Below are 22279 nucleotides of genomic sequence, written 5' to 3'. Positions count from 1 at the left end.
CAGGGCACCCGTGTCCACGGATGTGTGCATGCAAAGCTTTGGAAATTTCCATTTTAATAAAAGCAACCTTGGAGGAGCATGAGCAATAACCTGTCTGTTCTTTGGCACTGACAGTTCAGTTGTCCTGAAAAATGAGATTTTGCGAGCCCAGCGCAGCGCTGCCGTTATCACCCCAGCTTACATCAGCGTGCTTTATTAGGAGACAGCAGGAATTATTCCTCAGACATTAAGCAACGTCTCGCTCCTGCTTTTATCAGGCTGGCCGTGTCTGATTACATCAGATCCAGAGGTAAGCCCAATAAACTCCTGCATCTTTGGGCTCAGATATTTGGGCCATCTACAAACGCTCTGAAATCTGCTTACAGGGTAGAAATTAGGGAGTTCCTGTGCAGCCTTTCCTGCTCCTTCTGCCTTTTTCCAGTTTCCTAGACCTGACCCACATACACATATGTGACCCATATGTGTTATATTAAGGCAGGGGGAACATTACACATGGATCCATCTCCTGAACTTAGCTTTTCTCAGCTGTGGCTCCCTGCTCTGCTCCCTGCTCCAAAGGGATGGATCCTCCCCCAGAGGAGGGTCCCTGCAGCCGTTCACGTGAGGGATGGTCTGTTCTGGCACTCCCTTCTGAGATAAAATCAACATTGCACAGCCTTCATCTCCTGTCTTCACATGTAGGCAGCAGCCAGCCCCAACACCCTGCTTGTACCCTGGTTTTTGCTAACTCAGATGGGACTTTTCATCTCTGAAGGCATCAACAGATTCACCAGCTAGCACGGCTCTTCTAAACCATCAGTGGAATTTCTTTTCTGCTATTTCCACTTCTGCCTTGGGACTGATGAGATCCACACAGCCTGTGGGAAATCCTGTGCTGCTGGTGGCCATCCTGGGAGCCTGGAGCAGGGCATTCCTCTACCCAGGGCTGTCTGCCAGCATCACTTGGAGCATACCTGCAGAAAAAGGTTTCGGTGATTCATTTGGACCTTTAACTCCTTTCCCCTTCTTCCCAGGGTATAAATTTTCAGCCCAAACCCACACAGATGTACTCCAGAGAAGGAAATAATCTGCAGACGTTGTCTGTTCCCAGCTGTCGACTCACCTAAGGGGCCAGTGACAACTACTTGTGTCCTTGCCAGGTTCCAGGGGGACTTGTCTTACTCACAACTTTGTATTTCAGTATTATTCCACCTCACAGTTGTCCAGGTATCTACAGAGCTGTGAATTGTCCCTTGAGCTGTCATGACAGAGAAATGTTTAATATATAATAGTGATTATTTCCAACATATTAATGCCCTTAGGGCTTGTAGGATTTCCTTTCCATAGCTCAGCCTCCTGCTATCTAGGACAGTGCTGTGTAGAGGAGGACACAGGGCAGAATGGGACAGGAAGGTGATTTTTCATTAATAAATATTAAGAATCTGTGGCTGCCCTGTTTCTGGAAGGGCTCAAGGCCGGGCTGGATGGGGCTTGGAGCAGCCTGGTCTAATGGAAATTGTTCCTTCCCATGGCAGGGTTTGGAATGAAATGCTCTTTAAGGTTCCTTCTAACACAACTGTTCTATGATTCTGTGATGGTTCTACGATGTCAAGTAGTGTACAAACACCTTAGTGAACAAACCCATAGACCTGCCAGGTCTGTGTGTGGCCAGCTCCTCTGCAGGGTGTCACTTTACAGAACGATTCTGGGCTCCATCCTGGCCCTCCTCCTTCCCTGCTGGTTCACAGCCTCTGGCTCAGCACAGCCCTGCCCTGGGCACTGGCCTAGGCAGTGCTGCAGCATCCCCAAATGCCCAGTGTCCCTGCTCCAGGACAGCACTGAGCACACATCACACTGAAATGGCTGGGATTTCACTTAAAGCTCTCACAATGAGTCCCCAGGGGAAATTAAAAAAGCAAATTAACAGAAGCATCTTTTTTTTTTTCATAATGCACTTAAAAGCACCAGATGCATATAATCTTTATTTTTGGCTCTCTAGACTTAGGCTTTCATATTAAATGGCAACTGGCACTTGGAAAACCCATACTTAATGCTCTGTGGAGGGGAAAATGTGTGGGCCAGATGCACTGAGTTTATTTTCTTTAGACCAGCTTGCACAGCTTTGGTGGTACCAATTAATACAGATTTCTAGAACTGCAGAGAAAACCAAACACCAGTGATCTTGCTGTTCAGCTATGTTTGAACAGCAGTGCTTGTCACCAGTACAGAGCCAGGACAGGGTTCCCTGGATGGGAGCTGTGGCTGCAGAAGGGACATTTGCTGGGACACTGCAGGCCAGTAGAAGCTGGCTTGATTCATGGCTGATGGGGTACTTAGAATTTCATTTTCCTCAAAACACCCCTTGAAATGAAAGTCATAGAATTAGAGAACCACAGAAAAGGGGTTCAAAAGGACCTGAAAGACCACCTAGTCCTAAGCTCCCCTTGCCATGGGCAAGCAAGTCATGATTGTGGATTTCAAAGGGCAAAACTGTTGCTGGTCTCCCCATTCTGCCTGTGTGGATTTGGCATCACCCTTTGAAGCAGAATCATAAAATATCATAGGTACTAAATATTGTGGCATTGCTGCTCCTGGTGAGATCTTTGGTGAGGGCTTTGTATCTCATTCCCTCAAACTGGTGAGGAAATGGTGCAGTGAACACAGAGAGAAAAATTGCAGTGGGTGTTGCCTTCACACACAGTCGTCGTTCTGGCTGAACAATTTTAACTGTTGATATGAAATCTTCATTTGAGTAAACTCTCAGCTAAATGTCAAACTGCAGCCATTCTCCCTGTAACTGTGCCTTTGAAAGCATTGTTATTAATATTACTGGTATTATTTTATGTGACTTTTATCATGTGAACAGCTCATTTCTCCTTGAACAGTTCATTTCTGTATCTAACTCCAGAAGGAAATCTTCTTCATTTAACTTTAAGAAAAATTCCTTCTTGCCAAACATGGAGAAACAAAGGCAAAAAAAAGGGCAAATGTGTGGTGGTGCCCTGAACACCAAATCACAATGTGATAGCAGACACGGCTCAATGGTTTTATCCATACTTACGTTCCTTGGGGATAAAATCTCTCCTAACAGGGCTGCAGAGGGTGCACACAACTTGGAAAATGCTTAAGCTCTGGAAAGTAAGGGATAAGAAGAATATCTGCTGGCAAGAAAACCAGTTAAAAAAGCAAAGGTATCTCTAATGGAAGGGTTCTGTAGGCAAGCTGCTAATGATGCTGCCCATCACCACATGCCACACACTGAGACGATTATTTCCAATTTGCCAGGAGCTGCATTTTCTATTTTCCACTGGCAGGGCTTCATTTGCCACCCCTGCTGTAATTAACACAGGGACAGAGCTCCGTGTCTGGATGTCCCCACAGCAGGGTGGCCGTGCCAGGTGTGTCCTGGGGGACAGCTGGTGGGGAACACACGGAGAGTGGACACGGATGTGGCAGGGCTGGAGCTGCCCCCTGCCTCTCCAGGCAGCTGCTGCCATATGAGGGTCTGACTCTGCCTGCTCCATCCCCAGCATTTGCTGCCATACGAGGGTCTGACTCTTCCTGCTCCATCCCCAGCATTTGCTGCCATACGAAGTTCCAGCCCTGCCTGCTCCTTCCTCCTCCCCAAAGCCTCGCCCGTGACGCGGCCGGGGGTGGGACGGCCGGGATGGGGCTGGATGGGACGTGCCTGGACGGGAAGGTGGCTGGGCAGAAAGGTGTCTGGAGTGGGAGGGGGCCGGTTGGGAGCACATCCCAGGAGCTGAGCAGCATCAGTGCCAGGGCCCCGAGGGGCACAGGGCACCCCAGGTAAGCTGAGCCGCCTGGAGCAAGCGGCGATGGAGCCGATGCCGCCCGAGCGGATCCCGCTGGCACACCGAGTCCTGCTGGTAAAGCCGAGCTCACTTCGTTTGCTGCCTTCACCGGGAGGGTTTGAAGGGTTTTATGGCGAGTTTAAAGCAGGTTTCACTCTGCTGGCACCAAGCAGGGACGGATCAAGTAACTGCAGCTTGTGTCTCCGCTTTCAAAACTCCTCAGTCTTTCTAGGGAGCCACGGATAAGTTTCCATTATCACTGAAGGGAACGTGCCCGAGTGAATATTATTAGAAGTTTCTATCAGCCTGATTCAGAAAACAGTCCTTTCCTTCATTCTCTTTATGCATTTTTAAAGTTAACTGGCCGCAATTCAAACAGCAAAAACCACAGAATTAAATAAATGGGGCAAATTCCAACAGCCAGAAGTGTAATGAAAGAAATGAGACAAATTTCTTGAGCTGCACCCAACATGAAAATGAATCTCGGCTGCTCATTAGAGACTGCTGAGCAGGGGGTGTTGGCAAATTAAATCATGGGAAGTAGAGGGAGGAACAGAAAAAAGGGTTAATTATCTAAATCTCCTCTTATAAACTGCTAAACTTTTTTTTTCAGGATTGAAGGTGGTAAAAATATATCAGTGGCAAACAGCAAAGCTTCCTTATGCACTTAAAATAAAAAGCGAAGGACTCAGGCATAGCAAAGGAATGGGTAAACAAAGAATACACCATTGTGTTTTCAAGGCGGGTTAGCAGTGAGTAATTCTCATCCAAGGTACATCCAGGAGTTTCCTTTCTTACCATCTCTGGAAAAATTCCCTCTTGGATTCCCCAGGTTAATTCAGATGTTGTTGGGTGTTTGAGTGCTGCTCATCTGGGTCAAGGAGGGGTTGTCTGTCAGAGGCTGGCAAAGTTTTTAAAGCTGTCCCGTCTACTTGTTACCGGTGTTGTACCACCTTGTTTTTCATTAGTGCTCTTTGAAATGCTCAGTTTTGCTATTTTTTCACTTGAAAGCATCCTTGCTGTCTGAGAAGGTGGAGAGCAAGGAGTGTACCAAAGCCAGTCTGCCTTGGAGACTATGGGTGGAAAATCAACCTTGGGATCTGCTCCAGGGGTCACCACTGGTCTTTGGGACTGCCTCAAGGAGAGCAATTATCAGGCGTTGCTAATTGATTATGAATTCTCAGCCATTGCCAATGGCTCTGGTAGCAGCACTCGCTGGAGGAGGTGAATTGTCACCAAGCTTCACCATGCCCCTTCCTGCAGGAGCCTTTGGGATGTGAGGAGATTTGGCCCACGGGCTGCAAAACCAAAACGTGTCACAACTTGGATGTCACCTTTGTCACAGGCAGGGAAGGAAAGTGGGCAAAGCCAAGCAGCTGATGTCATTGGAAAGGGGGCAGGAGAGGGATCTGGGCAGCTGCTCAGCATGATGGCTGTCCCTAGAAATAGTCCCTAGAAATAGTCCTCCCTGCAGGAGAAGGAGAATAAGTCAGGCAATTTGGATCTATCAGGAGGAAATTGTTCCAAGCCCATCTTTCTGAAGGTGTTCAGGGGAGAAGGAGATGGCACCATTGTGTATGACATTCTCATAAACAAGTGAGGAAGATGTGGCCTTGATGCGACAGGGTGGGTGGAAAACTGGTTGCACAGTCAGAAAATAAGTCAGAAGTTCACTGCCAGAAAGGGAGGCAATGGCAAATGGGAGCCTGAGCCTGTTGCTTTTGTTTCTGTTTGTGGTGAGAAGGAGGGACGAGATTATTTGTGTTATTTGATATGCAGCTGGGAGGGACTTGAGCACAGCAGAGATTTCTAATTCAAAGGGACCAGAGAAGCAGTCTGGGAAAAGCCCATGATTTGAATTCCGGTCATGCTGGTGAGTGAAGGCAGCGGGTGCAGAGTCTCCGTGGAGCCAGGGAAATCATCCCGGCTGTTCTGGGAGCCAGGAAAAGCAATGGCTGGGAGGGTTTTATGCTGCACTTCAGCACCAATGGGGTTTGGCTGGAGACAGTCCAAAGGGAACTGTAAAAATAGCAAGAGGTGGCTGGGATGTAACCTCTGCAGGGAAGCCAGATGGGATGGTAAGAGACACCGAGGAAATGCAGTGTGGCCTTCAGCATGGGGTCCCTGAGCAGGGAGAGGGTTCCCCCTTCTCCTTGCCAGGTAGGACGAGATGTGGTGAATTTAAACTGCAGTTTAAGGGAGGATAAACACATCTTTGTGCACTTTTTAAGGTACAGTCTGACACTTCCCTTTGCCTTCCCCGCTCCTCATTCCCTGTAAGCCTGGTTTTAGCACAACGTCTATTCCAGTAACTCTCGTGGCTGTGGTGAATTAGCTACTTAACCCATGGGAATTGTACCATTATCTTCAGAAGAAATAGAAAAATAAAGTGCATTTATAAGGTTTTTATTGTTTTCACCCCACCATCAGCATTCCATTTAAGAACATCAAAAGATTAAAAAAACAGATAGAGACATCTGCCAGTGTCTCTGGAGATGAGTGTTGTACTTTTTTCTAATCCAGAGCCAGCCTTTGGAGCCTCCCCATGCCTTCACAAAACAGAGGAATTTTTTTTTTCTTTTTTTGTATTTCAGAACAATCTAAAGACCTTTTTACTGTGTTTAAACAGAATCCTGTGTCAGCACAGTTAAAAAATGCTGGCACTTGCTCTGCACAGATTAAAGATGATAAATTACCCTTTGCTGCTTGGACTCCATTTACAGTTTATATTGCAAGGTTGTGTAACACTTGGAGGCAGTGGCAGCGCTGGGGATGTGGAGCAAAGTCCAGGTGCAGGCTGGATTTTCCCCTCCAGCACTTTTCATTCCTTCTCTAGCCCTGAGAGCTGCAGGGAGCAGCCTGTCCCCTCCTGCACGCTCCCAGCATGGCTTCACCCATGAGGAGTTTGCTGGCTGATCTTGACAGATATGTGCAGTCATTCCGCCTCTTCCTGGAGCGCTCCACTGAGCACCAGAGCATGCAGGACTTCGTGGAGAGGCACCTGCCGGACCTCATAGCCAGGTAACACCAAGGTGGCCACCCTGGGCTGAAGGACAGCCAGGGCCTTCGCCCCACGGGGCTGCTGGCCTCGGGGAGCTGCCTGGGACAGGCAGATTGCTGTGCCCTGTGTTGGTCTGTGATAGGGCTTGGCTGGAGGTTCCATTTGCACACACACGTGGCTCTGGATGGTGGCTGGCTGGGATGGGGCTGCCTAGCCAGCAGGAGATAAGGCTGCTTTGTTTCCTCGCACACAAACACAGCTGGCCCCGAATCAGCTCTGAAATGCTTTAACAGATACTACATTCTAGCATCAAACTTGATGGAAAGCAGCTTTTTAAAAGCAAGCTTTTCAGGTAATATTTAGGGTTCCTCTAGGATGGCTGGATCGTGCTCCTGCTTTGCCTGCCAGTGTGTGTCCTTTGCTGGACACCTCACTTTGCAGGCTGGCTTGGGAGCAGGCAGCCAGCATCAAATCCTGGCTCTGGGGAGGCTCTTCTCAGGGCTCGGGGCTTCATGGCTCTGCCAAAGCCTCACTCAGGGATTTTAGGAGCATTACACTCGGCCCTCTCCCTCCCCATTTTGCATAATGCAAAACTTCTACAAATAATTTTTAAGCTGCTGGTCCAGACCCAGAGGGCTCTGTTGCTCAGAGCACAGACACAGATAAGGTGTGTACTTGTTTCTGCTTGTATTCCCTCATAATAAAAGAAAAATGCCACCTCTAAAAATTGCCAAAATAATGGGAAATCATGAATGTCCAAAGGGGAAGGGTTCTGAATCCGATCCCTCCTGCCCACTCGCAGGCATGCCTGTGTACACACACATTACATTTGGGTTTTGCCCTGCAAATTTGAGTTTTAATGGGATCTCAGTGTCTCACATCATGCATGGAACCCTCTCTACTGGACAGCTCTCCTAGAATGTATAAATAATTAAATAATGTTTTTCAGTATTGGAAATGGGAAGTCTACAATCAATGTTCTAAGTGTTGGTGGTGGAGCAGGTATGTATGGACTTCAACGCTGATGTGTTTTTTCCTTTTTTTTTTTTCTTTTAAAAAGTAGAGGACTAAAAATTGCAAAAGGAGCAGAATGGGAAATAAGTCTTTCCTTGATAAGTCAGCTCCAGGGGACAGGTGGTGTTAATTGGTGTGTGACAATATCATCTGAAAACAGCTTGTGCCTCCCCACTCTGATTCCTCTATGTCTTCCACAAAAACCTCTCCTTCTACCCCATCACTCCTCAAAGGCAGAGAGAAGCTTTAACTGCTCCATAGGGTTTCTGTACAAAAATAAAACAAGACAAAACAAAAGCAGCAAAAAACCCTACCCAAACCCCAAACAAAATAATGTCTTAGATTCCTCAGAATATTGCATTTTTACTTGCATTACAATATTCTCCCCTGTAACTTTACTGAGGTTATAGCTCCCATCACTGCTGTGTAGGAGCCATGGCTGAGCTCTGCTTTGGCTGTATTTGCTGACCACATCAGTGTACAAGCTCCTCCTGGAGCTACTGACCCCCAAAACACTGGGGTTGAACATCAGCTCCAGAAGAAATCCAGAAGGAATCACAAATAAGAAGTCTGATTCACTGAGTGGAAAAACAATACCAGTAAGATCAAGTGGCTTCATTAAATTCTTGCTTAAGTGCCCCCATAATTAAAACCTATGTTTCCTTCTCTGCCCATTAAGTCACCACGCTTAAATTTTATATGAACAGTTAATCTGGTTTAAATGCTGTAGTCATATCACCGCCAAAGACCAGCCTCAGTTTTGTCAGTCTCTCCTCCATAAAGTAATTGTATGTAAATGGTTGGCATTAGCTATAAAACAGACAGTGTGACAGAGCAGGAACATTGCTCTCCAAAGGAAACCATTCCTCTGGGGAAAAAACAAAAGAAAGAAAAGAGAGAGAGAGAAAGCAAGAGAAAGCAAGAGGGAGGGAGGAAGGAAGGAAGGGAGGGAGGGAAGGAAGGAAGGAAGGAAGGAAGGAAGGAAGGAAGGAAGGAAGGAAGGAAGGAAGGAAGGAAGGAAGGAAGGAAGGAAGGAAGGAAGGATATTTTTAACAGGAACACTTAGTGCAGTTCTTCATCCTGGCCAGAGACAGTCCAGCTCTTGCCATCAATCAATAATGGGTAGGCAAAGCTCACTTTGTGATCTAAGCATCCCCAAATCACCCAACCCCATCTCCTCACTGGCTTGTTCTCAGCACAGGCTGTTGTGAGGCCAGGAGGGAGCTGATCCCCAAATCCCCCCAGCCGACCCTGGCTGCTGTGGGAGGGCAGTGATGGAGCTGCTGCCCCGACCCCACCGCCCCTGCGCTTCGCTGGGAGGAGGCACGGACAAAAAGCCTTTCCTCTCCGCTTTTCCACCTCAGGAGACAGGAACCCATTAGTGCAGTATCCCATCCTGTTACATCCCATCCCACCAGACCCCATCCCATCCCATTCCACGTGCCTTATTGAGCTCACACTCCAGCGCGCCGCACTCTGTACCTTTAAAAACCATAAAAGTCATCAGCGCTGCTATAAAGTAGCAACTGGGCTATAAACTATCCCGTTACGTAAAGTGTTTAATTAGAAACTTAATGGCGAACATAGTGGTAGCCTTTAAAAGGTAATTGTGTTGGAGAGTTTAAATAATTCGGATAGCCTAATTGCCAAATTGTTGATAATGCAAGCTGCCACCGATCTGAGTGTAAAATGCCTGGGGACACTTGTTTGCATATAAAAGAGCTAAGTGAAGTCGTTTAAGGCTGTGGATTAAATTATGAATTAAAGGGGTGGGTTTTCTGGTTAAAAACAGCACAGGGGTGATTTGGCCACACAAGAGCAGAAGGGAATATTTTAACCTATCTGCATATGGAAATAAAAATTTTTTGAATTTTTTTTTTAATCAGGACCTGTACAGCCTTTTCAAAGGACTAATCATTTTATGGGAAGTTGGTAAAGCAACCAAAAATCAAACTATTGCAGTAGTTCAAATTTCAAATTCTGTGTTCCCAAATTCTACCATGGCAAACTACAGAGTACAGGGCTTGCAGGGATAGCAAAGCTGCAGCTACTTCTGCTGCCTCAGAAATTCAATTTCCCTCCCTCAAAGAACGTGCTTCCAGAGATGCCATGTGAATGTGGGTGTTGCTGGTTACTTTAAGACACGTAAGTGTGAGAAAATGCAACTCTTCCCCACTTTGTGTTTTATGTCCTCTGGGAGCTAATGAGCAATTTAGTGTCCAGTGTTTTCCTTTTATTCCTGGAATATTCTGCACGATGGAGCGAATGCTGAACTGGTGGGAGTCCGGGGCTCTGAAAATGATGAGGGTGGGCAGAGGCTGTGCAGCTCCTCCTTCCACAGCCCCTCAGCCGATGGAGCGAATGCTGAACTGGTGGGAGTCCAGGGCTCTGAAAATGATGGGGTGGGCAGAGGCTGTTCAGCTCCTCCTTCCACAGCCCCTCAGTCAGGGCCTGTGTGGCCATCAGGGTGCCCTTCCATTCAGTGCAAAACTTTGCTAATTTGTAGGGCATTTTACAACATGGAGTTTTGTGCAAGCACAAGTAAATCTTCCAGGACAAAGCTAGATATTGTAACACAACCTCTGGATCTATTATTTACTGTAGTTACCCTCTGTTTCACTCTTTCTTACCTTAATTTATTCTGCTGTTATTTTTTCCACCTAAAATCTATCCAAGCACAATAAGCAGAGGTTGGAGAAAGTTGAGCAAGCCAGCTGGATATTGTCCCTGGACCCATGCCTCAGTCAGAAATATCATCCCCCTGAGTTTACTACACTGCAGATGGGGTGAGAAGGCTGAGAATGATGGAGCTATTTTTAAATTTTGAAATCTTGGATCTACCAGTGCATCCATCAATAAAATAATTACAGCTGGCCTGAGCAGTGTTTAGAGAGAACTCTTCCTCAACAAAAACATGAAATACAGGAATCTCTGGGGTATTCTGTAAACAAGGGTTAGCTAAACACAAATGGTATGTGCTCTGTTCATCATTCTTTTGGGGAAAGTCACAGGACACTGAAGACAAACAGATATGAGTATTGTCTCTGATCCCAGTGTAAACACAGTGTAAAATATTCCCTTTCCCTCCCCGACATGACCTTGTAACCGTGAGGTGCTTGGCTAAAAATGCTCCTACTGACCCCTAAGAAATCCTGCCAAGTTTGCTGGTGACTTGGAACCACCAGAACTGGCAGCGTGAGAGTCGGGTGGGATCTCCCCCTCGAGGTTAGACCATGTCCAGAAAAAAAGAGATCAGGCATGATGGCTGTGTCAGGTTTTCCCTTGGCCCTGGTGGTGCCAGCCAGAGGGGAGACATGAACAGAGCTGGGACTGATATTTGCATTTTTCTCAAATCCTAGAGCTCAACCTTCAGTTACAACCTGCTGAGAATACAGAGCAGCTGCTTGGACCTGTGTGGTGCACCCGTACATAAATGGCAGAAATCAATCTGCCAAGCTGGGGGTGTGATGGTGGTGGAGATTTCCTTTGCCTGAGCTTTGTTTGCATGCTCTGTTTTGTGTCTCCTGCTTCTTTAGGAGAGATGGACTTGCAGATCCTCTCAAAAATACGAGCCAGATATCCTGAGGTCACCATCAACAACGATGTGATAGAGCCAAGTGCTGACCAAATCTCCAAGTACAAAGGTATTTCTACATTAAATAAATTAAATTTGCATTAATTATTTTACATGCATTAAAAAGTGTTGAAATGTGAATGACCCTCTGTTCAAATGCCTTCTTGTCAGAACTGTCTCTTAACAGTTAAAAAATTCAAAATTTCATGCTTTTTTTGCCATCATTGCTTCTCAACAATGTTCACTCATTAAAATCTTAGTTTCTCACTGAAAAGATCTCTGCATGGCAAATGCTTGGCTAGACAGACTTTAAAAGCTAAACAAAGTGGGAAGTGATGGGTGATTGTATGGGAAATAAGAGAAATCCCTGCATTTCAGAAAGTTTTTCCACTTCAACTTGTGTTGAATCAGGATCCTTCCCCAGCATCAAAGGGAAAATTTTAGAGTCTCATGGTGATTCTCTCACATCTTAAAAATCGTTTCCAACAAATACCTAAACCTCACAGTGGGACACTAAATTAGTAACCAGGTTTTGAATTAGAAAACACTGGAAGGAAAGCAGGAGTGATAGGAAAGGCTTTTGCCATGTGCTCTGGGGCTCAGAGCTTCTTTCCTTCCCCCAGCCCAAAGGTCTAAGCAGCATTCATGAAGGAAAATGGAAAATTTTCCAAGGAGGATTGAGTGTTAATGAGGGTACTTTGATCAAGTTGCTCTACAAAGTAAGCATTAAACAGCAATTAAATAAAATAAATTAAATAAATTAAACAGTTTGATTATCACTGGATTAGAGCCTACCAGGATGATCCTGGTGTTGAGGGAGGTGACACCAGCCCTGAGCAGAGCACACCTGGCTGGAGAGCCATCCTGAATGGATGTGACAGCAAGGAATGAACCTCATCAGATGAGTCTCTTGCTGGAAATGCTCCAAACCATAGGGAATACCAGGCTGTGAAACCACCCTCTAAATCTCCAGTCTTGCTCTTGCTTGAGTCCTTAAAAATGAAGCATTCCCAGTGTGAATCAGCTTGTAGAAGTCAAAGGGAAAAAAAAACCTGCAACAATCCCTTTCTCTCTGCAGTGAGGTAGCTCAGAATCACTGGAAGCACCAAAGGCTCCCAGGAAAACCTAATTTTTAAAGATCTTTCTCAATTTAACACAGACCTGATCTTTTAAAAGATGCCTTGTGCATCTCCTCTCTTTGTAAGACAGTTGGTGCACTTGAACAAAGAATTTCTGTCCTGTCTGGGCTATGCTGGACTGGATTTGCTCTGAATCTTCCCAGTGGTCCCACCATCTACCACCAATTAACCAGCAGTCCTATCCTGCTGCAGTGAGTTTCCTTCCAGAAGAAAGTTAAAGAAAATATTAAATGTTGTCCTTAAGTTTTATGCTAAACTAGAAATTAAATATTCATCTGAATTTCTTTCTTTAAACCCTCTTATTTGGTAATTAATCATGTCCCCAGCAGCTACCATTAATTAGGTTTTTGAGGCCTAAGATTTTCTGTAGAGAATTAGAAACATTACCTGCACCTCTGAGGATTCAGTAGTTATGTTTTCTGCCTCACCAAATGCTTTCTGCATGGGAAGGAGAAGCCAAGCTCACGAGAGAAACTCCTTACTGGGATGTGCAGTGATAAAAACTCAGGCTCCTCTTAGGCTGTGGCAGGTGATGGAGGCTTTCCTCAAAGCCTCCTGGGCAGGCTGTGCCTTTCCTTCACTCCTGGTGGGATCCCTTGGTGGCCTCACAGCCAAGCTGCATCACAGTGCACATCTGCAGGCAGCCCAGTTTTGGTGGCACCAATCAGCTTCTGACTGGGAAAAGAATCTGGGGCGAGCCCAGGGGAAAAGGTAGGAAAACTTGTCGTAATGGATTCAGATGAATATTTAGGCAGAAATTTACCACAATCCCCTAATGAATTTTTACTTCGTAGAATCTGGACTTTGAAGGCCCAGCCTGGAAAGCAATTCAGTTTTTTTCCCAGCTCCTCCTTGCAGGCAGACCAACAATTAAACTGAACCAGATTGCCCCAGATTATTGGTGAGGGGATAAGAGCCGCTTCTGAGCTTAGAACAGCAAATTAAATCTGAGCTGCCAGTGCTGGGCCAGTGGCTGATAAATGGAAGCTAGCAGAGTACCAGTGGCAGCATCTGAAAGGGGTGGCCCATTTCCAGCCACAGAAGACAGGAGATAAGCACTGATGGAGCATTTCTCATCTGCCTGACGGGGACGTGTCCAAACCAGAGCCCGAAAGGAGGAACGCTGTCACTAGTGGTGTAAAGGCACTGGTCTCAGCAAACTGTGCTGCTCTGAACATGTGTTCTGTAGCGAAGGCTCAGCCTGCCTTTGGGCCATGTAAGTTTTAAATTGATGCTAACTCCAGTGAAGCACAGGAACTGGATCAGACACTGAAACTTTGTCCTGCAGCAATCCTGAGTGCCAGGCGGCAGCGCAGTGGGATGAGCTCCATATGCCAGCAGAGGGACATTAGTATTCCCTACATTGTGAAATTACCTCTCAGTTTTGCACCCATAAAAACAAAGGGAATGCAGTGATGAGCCAGGCCCTTGGTGTAACTTATTCTTTGAACCCACTTCTCCAAATTTCTGTTTTCCTCAGTTGCTGATGTGCACTGTACCGAGGTCTGAAGACACTCCATGTGTCACTCCTTAAAGCTCTTTCCTTAAAACACTGTCATCCCTTTTGCCTGAAGCAGCTGGTCAGGACTGTGGGCTTCTGAAAAATTGTTTCAACACAGAAGCCACTGAATGTCAAGAGAAGGGTCCCTGCTTTTGGAACAAAGCTTCTTCCCTCTCCTGCCATTCCAGTTATACAAATTTAGAAGAACACATTTGTTTTTTCTGCCCTTCTCAAAATTTTAATCTCCATCCTTGAGCACCTGTTTTTATTTGGGGAAAATCCACCATGGCCTGACTCCTGCTCAGCCATGTGGGTTTTGTGTGGCCCCTACATAAGTGAGGCCATGAATCCTTCTATTCACCATGAAATGTGCTGCTCCTGGCCTCATAACAATTCATCCCATCAACATCTTTTAATTCAGCTTGAGCCTGTCATGGAGAAGAAATAAATTACTTTTTTTTTTTTTTTTTAGCTCAGGTAAACACCAGAGGAGCACAAATGAGGGAGCAAAGGGAAAAGCAACAGACTCTCTTAATATTTTGTCCTATAAAATCCTCTACAGCCTTCTCCTCACATATGAGCTCAAGGTTTAAGATATTCCACTGTTGTGTTAAACTGGTACCAAAACTCTCCACCTAAACGGGGCTTTTGGATGTGTTAAAGCTCTGAGTGGAAATCAGCCCCATATTTGCAATTGAGATAACTAATTGAGATAACTTCTCCTCCATTTCAGAGCGTGTGGCTCAGGCATCAAACCTCGAGAACATAAAGTTTACCTGGCACAAGGAGACAGCTAATGAATATGAAAGTCGAATGAATGCAGAAAAGAAGACTAAAAAATGGGACTTCATTCACATGATCCAGGTAAGAGTCTTTGCAAAGTAAATGCTGCCAAAGACTCAGATGTTAAAAGCATGCATGAAGTATGTGACCTCATTATCCACTCGTAGGGGAAGATAGGTGAGTTTACTTCCCAGTAATTTGAAGGGCTTTAGCATAAATGAACTGCAAAAATGAAAAGCAGCTTTGAGCACAGTAGTCCTATTAACCAGGCTGTGGGTGGCAGTCAACTAAGAATACATTTTAGCTGGTGTCTTCAAAAGCTCCTTGTCCTCTCCATGAAATTGCCTTTGTATTTCCAAGTTCACTGAAGCCTTCACTGAAGAAAGGCAAATCTCTTTATCTCAGGTTGATGAATGAGCACGAGCTCAGTCCTGGCAGGGCCAGAGAGCAGGCAGGGCATGACAGCCCTGGGCTGGAGTGTGAGCCCACTGCCCACACCTTCCTGAGGTGCCTCGTTGTCCCTGCTTTTCTGTCAGGATTGTCCCCCTCTGGTTCCTTTTAACAATGCTATAGTAGTCACCAGGATGGCACTGCACGTCTCTAAGCATCTCTGCCTTTTCCAGATGCTCTACTATGTGAAAGACATCCCAGCAACTCTCCGGTATTTCCACAGCCTCCTGGAATCACAGGCAAAGCTCCTCATCATCCTGGTGTCAGGTGAGAGCTGCTCCAGCAGCACTGCTCAGTCAGGAAGGGCTCTGAGGACCTTTGGGGTTCCTGTGTGTAGCACAGACCGCAGAGGTGAACAGACATCCCCTGAAACCTGCCCACTGCCTGTGTCTGTGTGGGTGATAAAGACCAGGGATTTATGAGCCAAAACCCCCTATCATGGGCACAAAACATCTCTCACTGCCCTTCCCCATCCCACAGCCTGCCCAGTGAGGGATGGCAGCAGGGGCCCTGCAGCAGGAGAGGCTCCATCCTGCAGCTCTCACTCACAGGAGCCCCCTCAGCCTCTGCTGTGTGCTGGAGAAGGCTTTCCAGGCTGGGCACTGCATTTTCTCCCTCCCAGAGACTTGTGGCATTAAGCAAACGGCTGCGGGGGGCTCGGAAGTGCCATACAGCAGGTGTTGGAGCACATATGGTTCATTTTCTTTTCAAGCTGCCCGTTTCCTTAATATCATCATTTTGGGTACAAAACAGCGTTCTCAGGCTGTTTCAGATCTCGCAGAGATGCTCTGTGGTCAATCCAGCAGGAAAATGTTGGAGCAGGGTAAACAACAACCTTTTAATACTGTGGGTAAGGTATACAAGAGACAGTGCAGTGGTGGAGTCTAATTTGACTCTAGAAAACCTTTAATTTGCCTCAAAAGCTGTGGAAATTTCAGCTGTGTAAACAGTCACATCTAGCAACTCTGAGAGGTAAGTTAAGCATTATTTGTTCAGAGGTTTAAGCTTAATTTCACATTGAATTTGGCCACCTCTGCAAATATAATGAAGATCCTTTTATTTTGTTCATGAAGGATCCACTCTGAAGTGACACTTCTGACCTGAATTTATTCAACTACGTTTTTTTCCCCAAATGTTTTTGGTTTGAAGTGCTTTCAAGCAGTTTACAACAAGAAATCTGTATTTGAAATTATTTTAAAAAACCTGTTCACGTTCTTTGGCTGAACGAGAATAGATCACAATATCAGACTATTGCTGATTACCTGCATATAGTTAATTAAAACTCTCTACCAGTTGCTTAACCTGTCCCTTTGGATATTCACAAAATGTGAATACGGGAAAGAATGTGTGCCTATTCAAAATTAAAATTATTAAAGTTCTGAGTTCACGAAAAGTATTTGAAGTCCTCTCTGGGCCAGATGACTCTGTGTTTTCTGATGGAGCAGAAATTGCTGGGGGCAACAAAAAAGTGGGAGGGAGGAGCAGGACTCAGAACAGCAGAGAGGAAAAGAAGGGGAAAACCTTGAGGAAAACAAGAGGATAGAGAGGGGAAGGAAAAAGTGCCATTGGTCGGCTGCCACCGCCCTGCAAACAAAAGCAGAGCCATGTGCTGAGCCTTCCCAGGGCCGTGCTGGTAATGCTGCGTTCAGGTAGGGGATAACTCTGAGTTCAGGTAGCTCGGCTCTGAGTCACACAGCTCTGACACCAGCACATTCCCTGCAATTAGTGCTCTGCATTCCATTTCCACCAGGTGAAAGAAAATATTGTCGCCTCTCTTCTAAACACCAAACTGTTTATTTGACTATAAATAACTGTTTGCAGATAAAGCAACTGCAAAACCACGAGTAACTGGTTTTAGTACCTAGGGAGAATTATTGTTGTCGCTTTCGAGGGCTGCTCATTAGGCTCAAAGTTATTTTCATCCTGTCCAGTCATTCTGAGTAATCATTCTAAAATTATTTACAGTAGAAATACCAAATCAGAGATCCAGGCTGGGGGAAAATAAAGATGTGAAGATGTGCTTGGGGACTTTTCTACTTACCCAGCTGGTTTGTTTAATAAAATGTCTCTTGAGAAGAGGTACAGAAGTGTGAGCTACTCTGGCCTCAGCTGGAGGCTCAGGGGGGCTGCTGGAGCTCCAGGGTAGGCGCCCACCCACTCCTGCAGCCCCCAGACCTGAGGAACAGAAGCAGGGGCAGCCAACTCCGCCGTGTCCCAGGACACGTCCCAGCTCTGGAAAGATCCCACTTGCAATGAAGACAAATGCTAAAAACCCAGACAATCTAAACTGCTTTCAAATAGTGTTTTTCCTCAACTCTGAGTGTTTTTCTGGTGGTTTATCTCTCAGGAAAGAGCGGCTGGGAAACGCTGTGGAAGAAGTATGGATCTTCCTTCCCGCTTGAGGATCTTTGCTCTTATGTTTCCTCTGCTGATTTGCCAAGGATGCTGGATTCAGCTGGGCTGAAGTACCAGCTCTATGAGCTCCCATCCCACATGGACATAACGAGCTGCTTTATTGAAGGGGACAAAGATGGGGAGCTCTTGCTGGATTTCCTGACAGAAACACTTGATTTTGCTAAAACTGCCCCTCCTGAACTAAAGCGTCAGGTAATGGAGGAGTTAAGAAAGCCTGGGTGCAGTGAAATCAGAGATGGGAAGGTGTTGTTCAATAACAGCCTGGGTGTAATAGTGGTTGAGCCATGAGTTAACCTCTTCTTCTTTGTCCAAAGCAAAGAGATACAAACTGTTAACAGCTGAAATGCATTTTTTCATCTTTTATAAATGGCTTAATTTACTTCAGCACTGATAATAACTTTTGGAGCTTGTTAAGAAATCCGTATTGACAGCTGTTAAGTGAGCTTTAATACTTGATTAATTCTGCGCTAATCTATGACTGTGTAACTGACTAGGCAGTAAATTGTGCTTTATCATACAGATGTTGTGTCATCAGCTGTAACTCAGACCACCCACTCAGGCACTGCAGGAACCTAACCATTTCCTAAGGAATAATCCAGAACTACATGTGGTTCCTCCATCTTCATTTAAAAACTCTATGCAGACTAAACAAGCAAATTGCAATTTCTTGGTGCAGCTGGCAGGAGTGCAGGCTCAGAATGACCAGCACTGGGTGGATCTTTGATGGGATTTCTTGAGCTTGTGACTTCCAGATCTCATACCTGCAGCTACTGTGAAGATGGCCTCACACCTGTATGTTCAGTGGCTGCCTGCCTCTGCAGCATCTCCATCTAATGGCACTGCTTCCCCTTTCTGTATTTTTTACTTTATGATGTATCTGCAGAACAAATTGTGTGCCAGGTCCATAGTGGCACTACAGGAGGGAAGATAGTTGAGGCACAGGGTTGGTAACAAATGTCCTGGAGAGGTGGATTTCAGTGGTGAGCCCTGATGCAAAGTCTTTGTTAGGAATCAGCTACTGCAGTCGCACAGAGCTTTTTTTGGTGTTTTTAATTAACCACACAATGCTTCTGGTCCCAGCCTTCCCCTGGCCTGAGAGCTTTGTAATAAGGAAAATGTAAAAATAAACTCTGATACCAAAATGACTGGTTCCAGCAGCATTTTTTTTTTCATTTTCAATGGCATTGTGTCAGGTAAATCTATTCACTATACAAGGTATTCAGCAAGAAGGGGTTCCACCTCCTCAGCCTCTTCTCCATGTGAGGCTGTTGTGGTTGATGCATTTGTTTTGCTAAATGATTTTATAGTTTTCAGAACTGTTTTCTCTCTGCAAGGCACAATACATAGTGGGATACAATAGAGTCGCTTGAATGGATTTAACAGCCTGAATACTCAATTTATCCCCTGAGACAGGTGTGATTTCTGCCATTGAAATAATTTGATTCAGTGTTGAAATGGTTTACTTTAGGTAATACTTTAGCTGCAAGGAATTGTGTTTTATTTTTGCACACACATTTCTGATACAATATAGATTATTAATCATTTGAAGTGATTTCAAAAGATCATACTGGGTGTAATAGCTGTTTATATTTATTTTAGGGCAAGTTATTTGAAACACAAATTTCTCCTCATGCTCAAATGTTAATTCTGGTGGATTTTAGAACATTTCCATGAAAATCCTCTGTTGGACAGAACAAAATTTATTACCACTTTACCCAGTTCTGTGCTCAGCCTCCTGCATTAGAAGACCTCAGTGTATCTGTGAGCTGCTGTGGTCACATGCCAGAGCAGGAATGAAGGAAAATCTCCCATTAGAACAGATTGCTGCACGCATTTCTAATGGCAAACAAATTAAAGGTACATTTATTTTCGTGGCTCTTTTGGGCTGTCAGTGACCTTTTCTAAATGGTGCTTGCAAAGCAGGTGATTGCTGAATATTGCCACATCAACCCTGTCAGGGGTGAGATATCTCAGGGAGCCACAGAAATGGCAGAACAAAACCAAAACCCACTAATTCAGCAACAAAACCCAGCAACAAGATGCCCTTGAAGATCCTGCTGTTTTATTGTTTATCAGACTTTAAAAAAAAAACAACAAAACTGAAAAAACAACAGAATGAGAAAAAGGGGTTTTAGCAGTTTTGGAGGAGGCTTGGTCTGAAAATGTGGGAGGGAGCTGGAAAGATGAGAAGCAGCAGAGCTGACCTGGAGAGAACAGAGGAGGATTTGACCACACACACACAAAAATATTCAGTGTGGATGGACGCAGAGCTTCTTCCCCTGTTTTGCTTCTGAGGAGAATTTAATTAAAAACTGGGAGGGCGAAAATACAGTAAAATCAGTAAACGCCATTTTGTATCTTGCAACTGCTTGTGTTAAGGGGCAACTGGGAGAAAACTGAATCAGCAGAGCACCCTTAAGGGGTAAATTAGTTTTAATTTTAAATTTGTAACACACTTAACACATTTTCAAGAAGCAAGTACTGTAAGTATTATTTAGAAGGAAATGAATGTGGGCAAGTGCAATTTTATGCTTATTTTACCATAAAAACCAAAGGATATTTTGTAAATCTCTCAAACAACTTCCTAATAGAGTGGAGAACCACATTTTCATGTGAGAATCACTCTAAATTGTGCAGTGAGACTTGGGAAGTACAGTTTGTCCATGGACTGGGATTTGCACAGCAGTCTGTGCCAGGGCCTCATCACCTTTAGGAATTTTTCCTTAATCTCTAATCTAAACCTGTCCGCTGTCAGTTTGAAGCCATTCCCTTTATGCTTTCATTAAAAACCTTGTAAAAAGGTCAAACCCCAGTTCCATATTTTCCTGCCTTGCAGCCCTAAAAAATTAATTTGCAAGCTTTCTACAGTGCTTCATTGAGAGCAATGGTATTAAACCAGCACAATACTGATTGGATCTAGTTTGGTTTCAGAATACCTGTATTAAAAATATACCAGAAATGATCCTGACAGCTCTTCTTGCATTGGTGTCCCTTTCTGGCTAAATATGTTTGAGATATGAAACGTGACCCTGAGTAAATGCAATCCTTAATACTGAATCTCTGTTTTTCTCAAAGATGGCTCTGAGCAGTGCTTGTTTTTAGATTGGGAGAGTTTCCTTTTGCTTTTAATTTCATGAGCACATAAACCTGGAATAAACATTCTAACACAGGTGCAGGAGAAAAAAAAAAGCTGGAAGGAGGGAGGGAGGAGGAGGAAGAGGAGGGAGTCTTTTGAAACAACAGGCAAACACCTGGGCCTGTGTCCCTCTGATAAGTAAAGGAGAGCTTGTGGCTCTGATGCTGTGTCAGGTGATCGTTTCCCAAAGGAATTCCCGTGGGAGGTTTGCTGTGCAGGGAAGGGAATAGCCCGATGTCCGTGAGTGAGGCACGGCTTTGGAGCGATGCCTCAAAGGCTGGGGAGGAAACCATGGGGGAGGAAAAGGCTGATCCCCTCCAAAGGACCCAGGCTTCATGCACCCGTCCCTCCACATCAAACACGTCTGCCCAAGCAGCTCCAGGGCTGTTTCTTTAAATCATACATAGAAAAATATTCTCACTGCTCCATTAATTACTACAGCAAATTGAACAAATGCGCTCACGGCTCGGCTGCTGTCACCACTCCTGCATTGGGGTAATTCATGCTTGCAGCCCATGATAGGATTTTTAATGTCATTACACAGTAGGGCAAAGTCTTCATTTTTAATAAAAATACAAATGCTGAAATGAAACGGATTAATATCTAATTTTACATCTTCATTTACATGATGTGCAAAATTATCTTAAATATTTGTTATGGATGGAGTGGCTTTCCACCAATTTAGGCTTTTTTTTTTCATACTGGAGAATGTTAACAGAAATTGTAGCATAAATCATTGCCTTGTAGAGTACCAGAAGGTGCATATAAAAACCCATATCTTTACTGCACATATTTCCCATTAACCATAATCTATTAGTAATTGAAGTTCATTACAAATTCTTGTAGACTTTATTGCTATCATGCTGCATGACATAGTGAACCTGGCTTGCATAACAAGAAGTCCTTGCTGGGAAATATCCTATTAACAATGACAGTGCATTTGTCATTGTGATAATAAATCCAAAGCTGCCTGTAGATTATAAATTATTGCGGCACCATTTCCACTGTTGTAGTTTAAAAGTTTTGTCAGCACTTCCATTTTCCCCTCTCTTTATGGGCAGTTATAACTTGACCATAAGAATCTGCAGCGAGCTGAATCCCATCTTACAAGGTCTCACTCTCAGAGAGCATTTCTTCCCCCAGTGAGATTCATATTTCATCCACATGAAAACCTTTGAGGCAGAAGCTGTGTTTGTGACAGATTTTTAGGTTCTGCATTTGCACAGATTTTAATTGGAAAGCCCAGGCCAGTTGACAAGTAATTTGTCCATGATATTTCTAAAGATTGTGGCAAAAATTAAAAAAAATCCAGCAAAACAAAAAGACGGGAACTCGTCTGAGCTGAATGCTCGCAGGTTCAGCACCTGAAAGAGCTTCTGTCCTTATCTCCAGGTGCCAGAGACTTTGGGGAGCCATTGGGTAAACCCTGCTTCTCTTCAAAGGAGAAACTGGAGAGAAATGGTTCTCCCCATAGG

The 22279-nt window shown here is 44.9% G+C and overlaps 1 protein-coding gene across 2 annotated transcripts; it reads left to right on the top strand.

Moving 5' to 3' along the window:
* Positions 1-3672: 3672 nt before the first annotated feature.
* On the top strand, positions 3673-18813 carry LOC121356775 (histamine N-methyltransferase-like). 2 transcript variants are annotated; one of them, XM_041473543.1, is made up of 7 exons: positions 3673-3786; positions 6628-6812; positions 7742-7794; positions 11343-11450; positions 14754-14884; positions 15427-15520; positions 17601-18813. In XM_041473543.1, exons 2-7 carry the CDS (start codon positions 6676-6678, stop codon positions 17954-17956), a joined length of 879 nt encoding a protein of 292 aa, XP_041329477.1. In that variant the 5' UTR covers positions 3673-3786; positions 6628-6675; the 3' UTR covers positions 17957-18813. The 2 variants fall into 2 exon arrangements, with proteins under 2 accessions (XP_041329477.1, XP_041329476.1); XM_041473542.1 differs by having other exon boundaries at positions 3679-3866.
* The last annotated feature ends 3466 nt before the right edge of the window (positions 18814-22279 follow it).

Source organism: Pyrgilauda ruficollis, unplaced genomic scaffold (assembly GCF_017590135.1).
Source record: "Pyrgilauda ruficollis isolate IOZ18807 unplaced genomic scaffold, ASM1759013v1 scaffold3, whole genome shotgun sequence".
Taxonomy (NCBI): Eukaryota; Metazoa; Chordata; class Aves; order Passeriformes; family Passeridae; genus Pyrgilauda; species Pyrgilauda ruficollis.
Note: the sequence above shows the minus strand (reverse complement) of the source record. Positions and strands in the feature narration are given on the sequence as shown.

What these genes read in the sequence shown, in the direction of transcription:
- LOC121356775 (XM_041473543.1), top strand. Translation starts at nt 6,676, where the DNA reads ATGGCTTCACCCATGAGGAGTTTGCTGGCTGATCTTGACAGATATGTG. An exon ending in CTGCCGGACCTCATAGCCAG is followed by an intron (nt 6,813 to 7,741) that starts GTAACACCAAGG and finishes AATGTTTTTCAG; the next exon opens with TATTGGAAATGGGAAGTCTA. An exon ending in CCTCATCATCCTGGTGTCAG is followed by an intron (nt 15,521 to 17,600) that starts GTGAGAGCTGCT and finishes TTTATCTCTCAG; the next exon opens with GAAAGAGCGGCTGGGAAACG.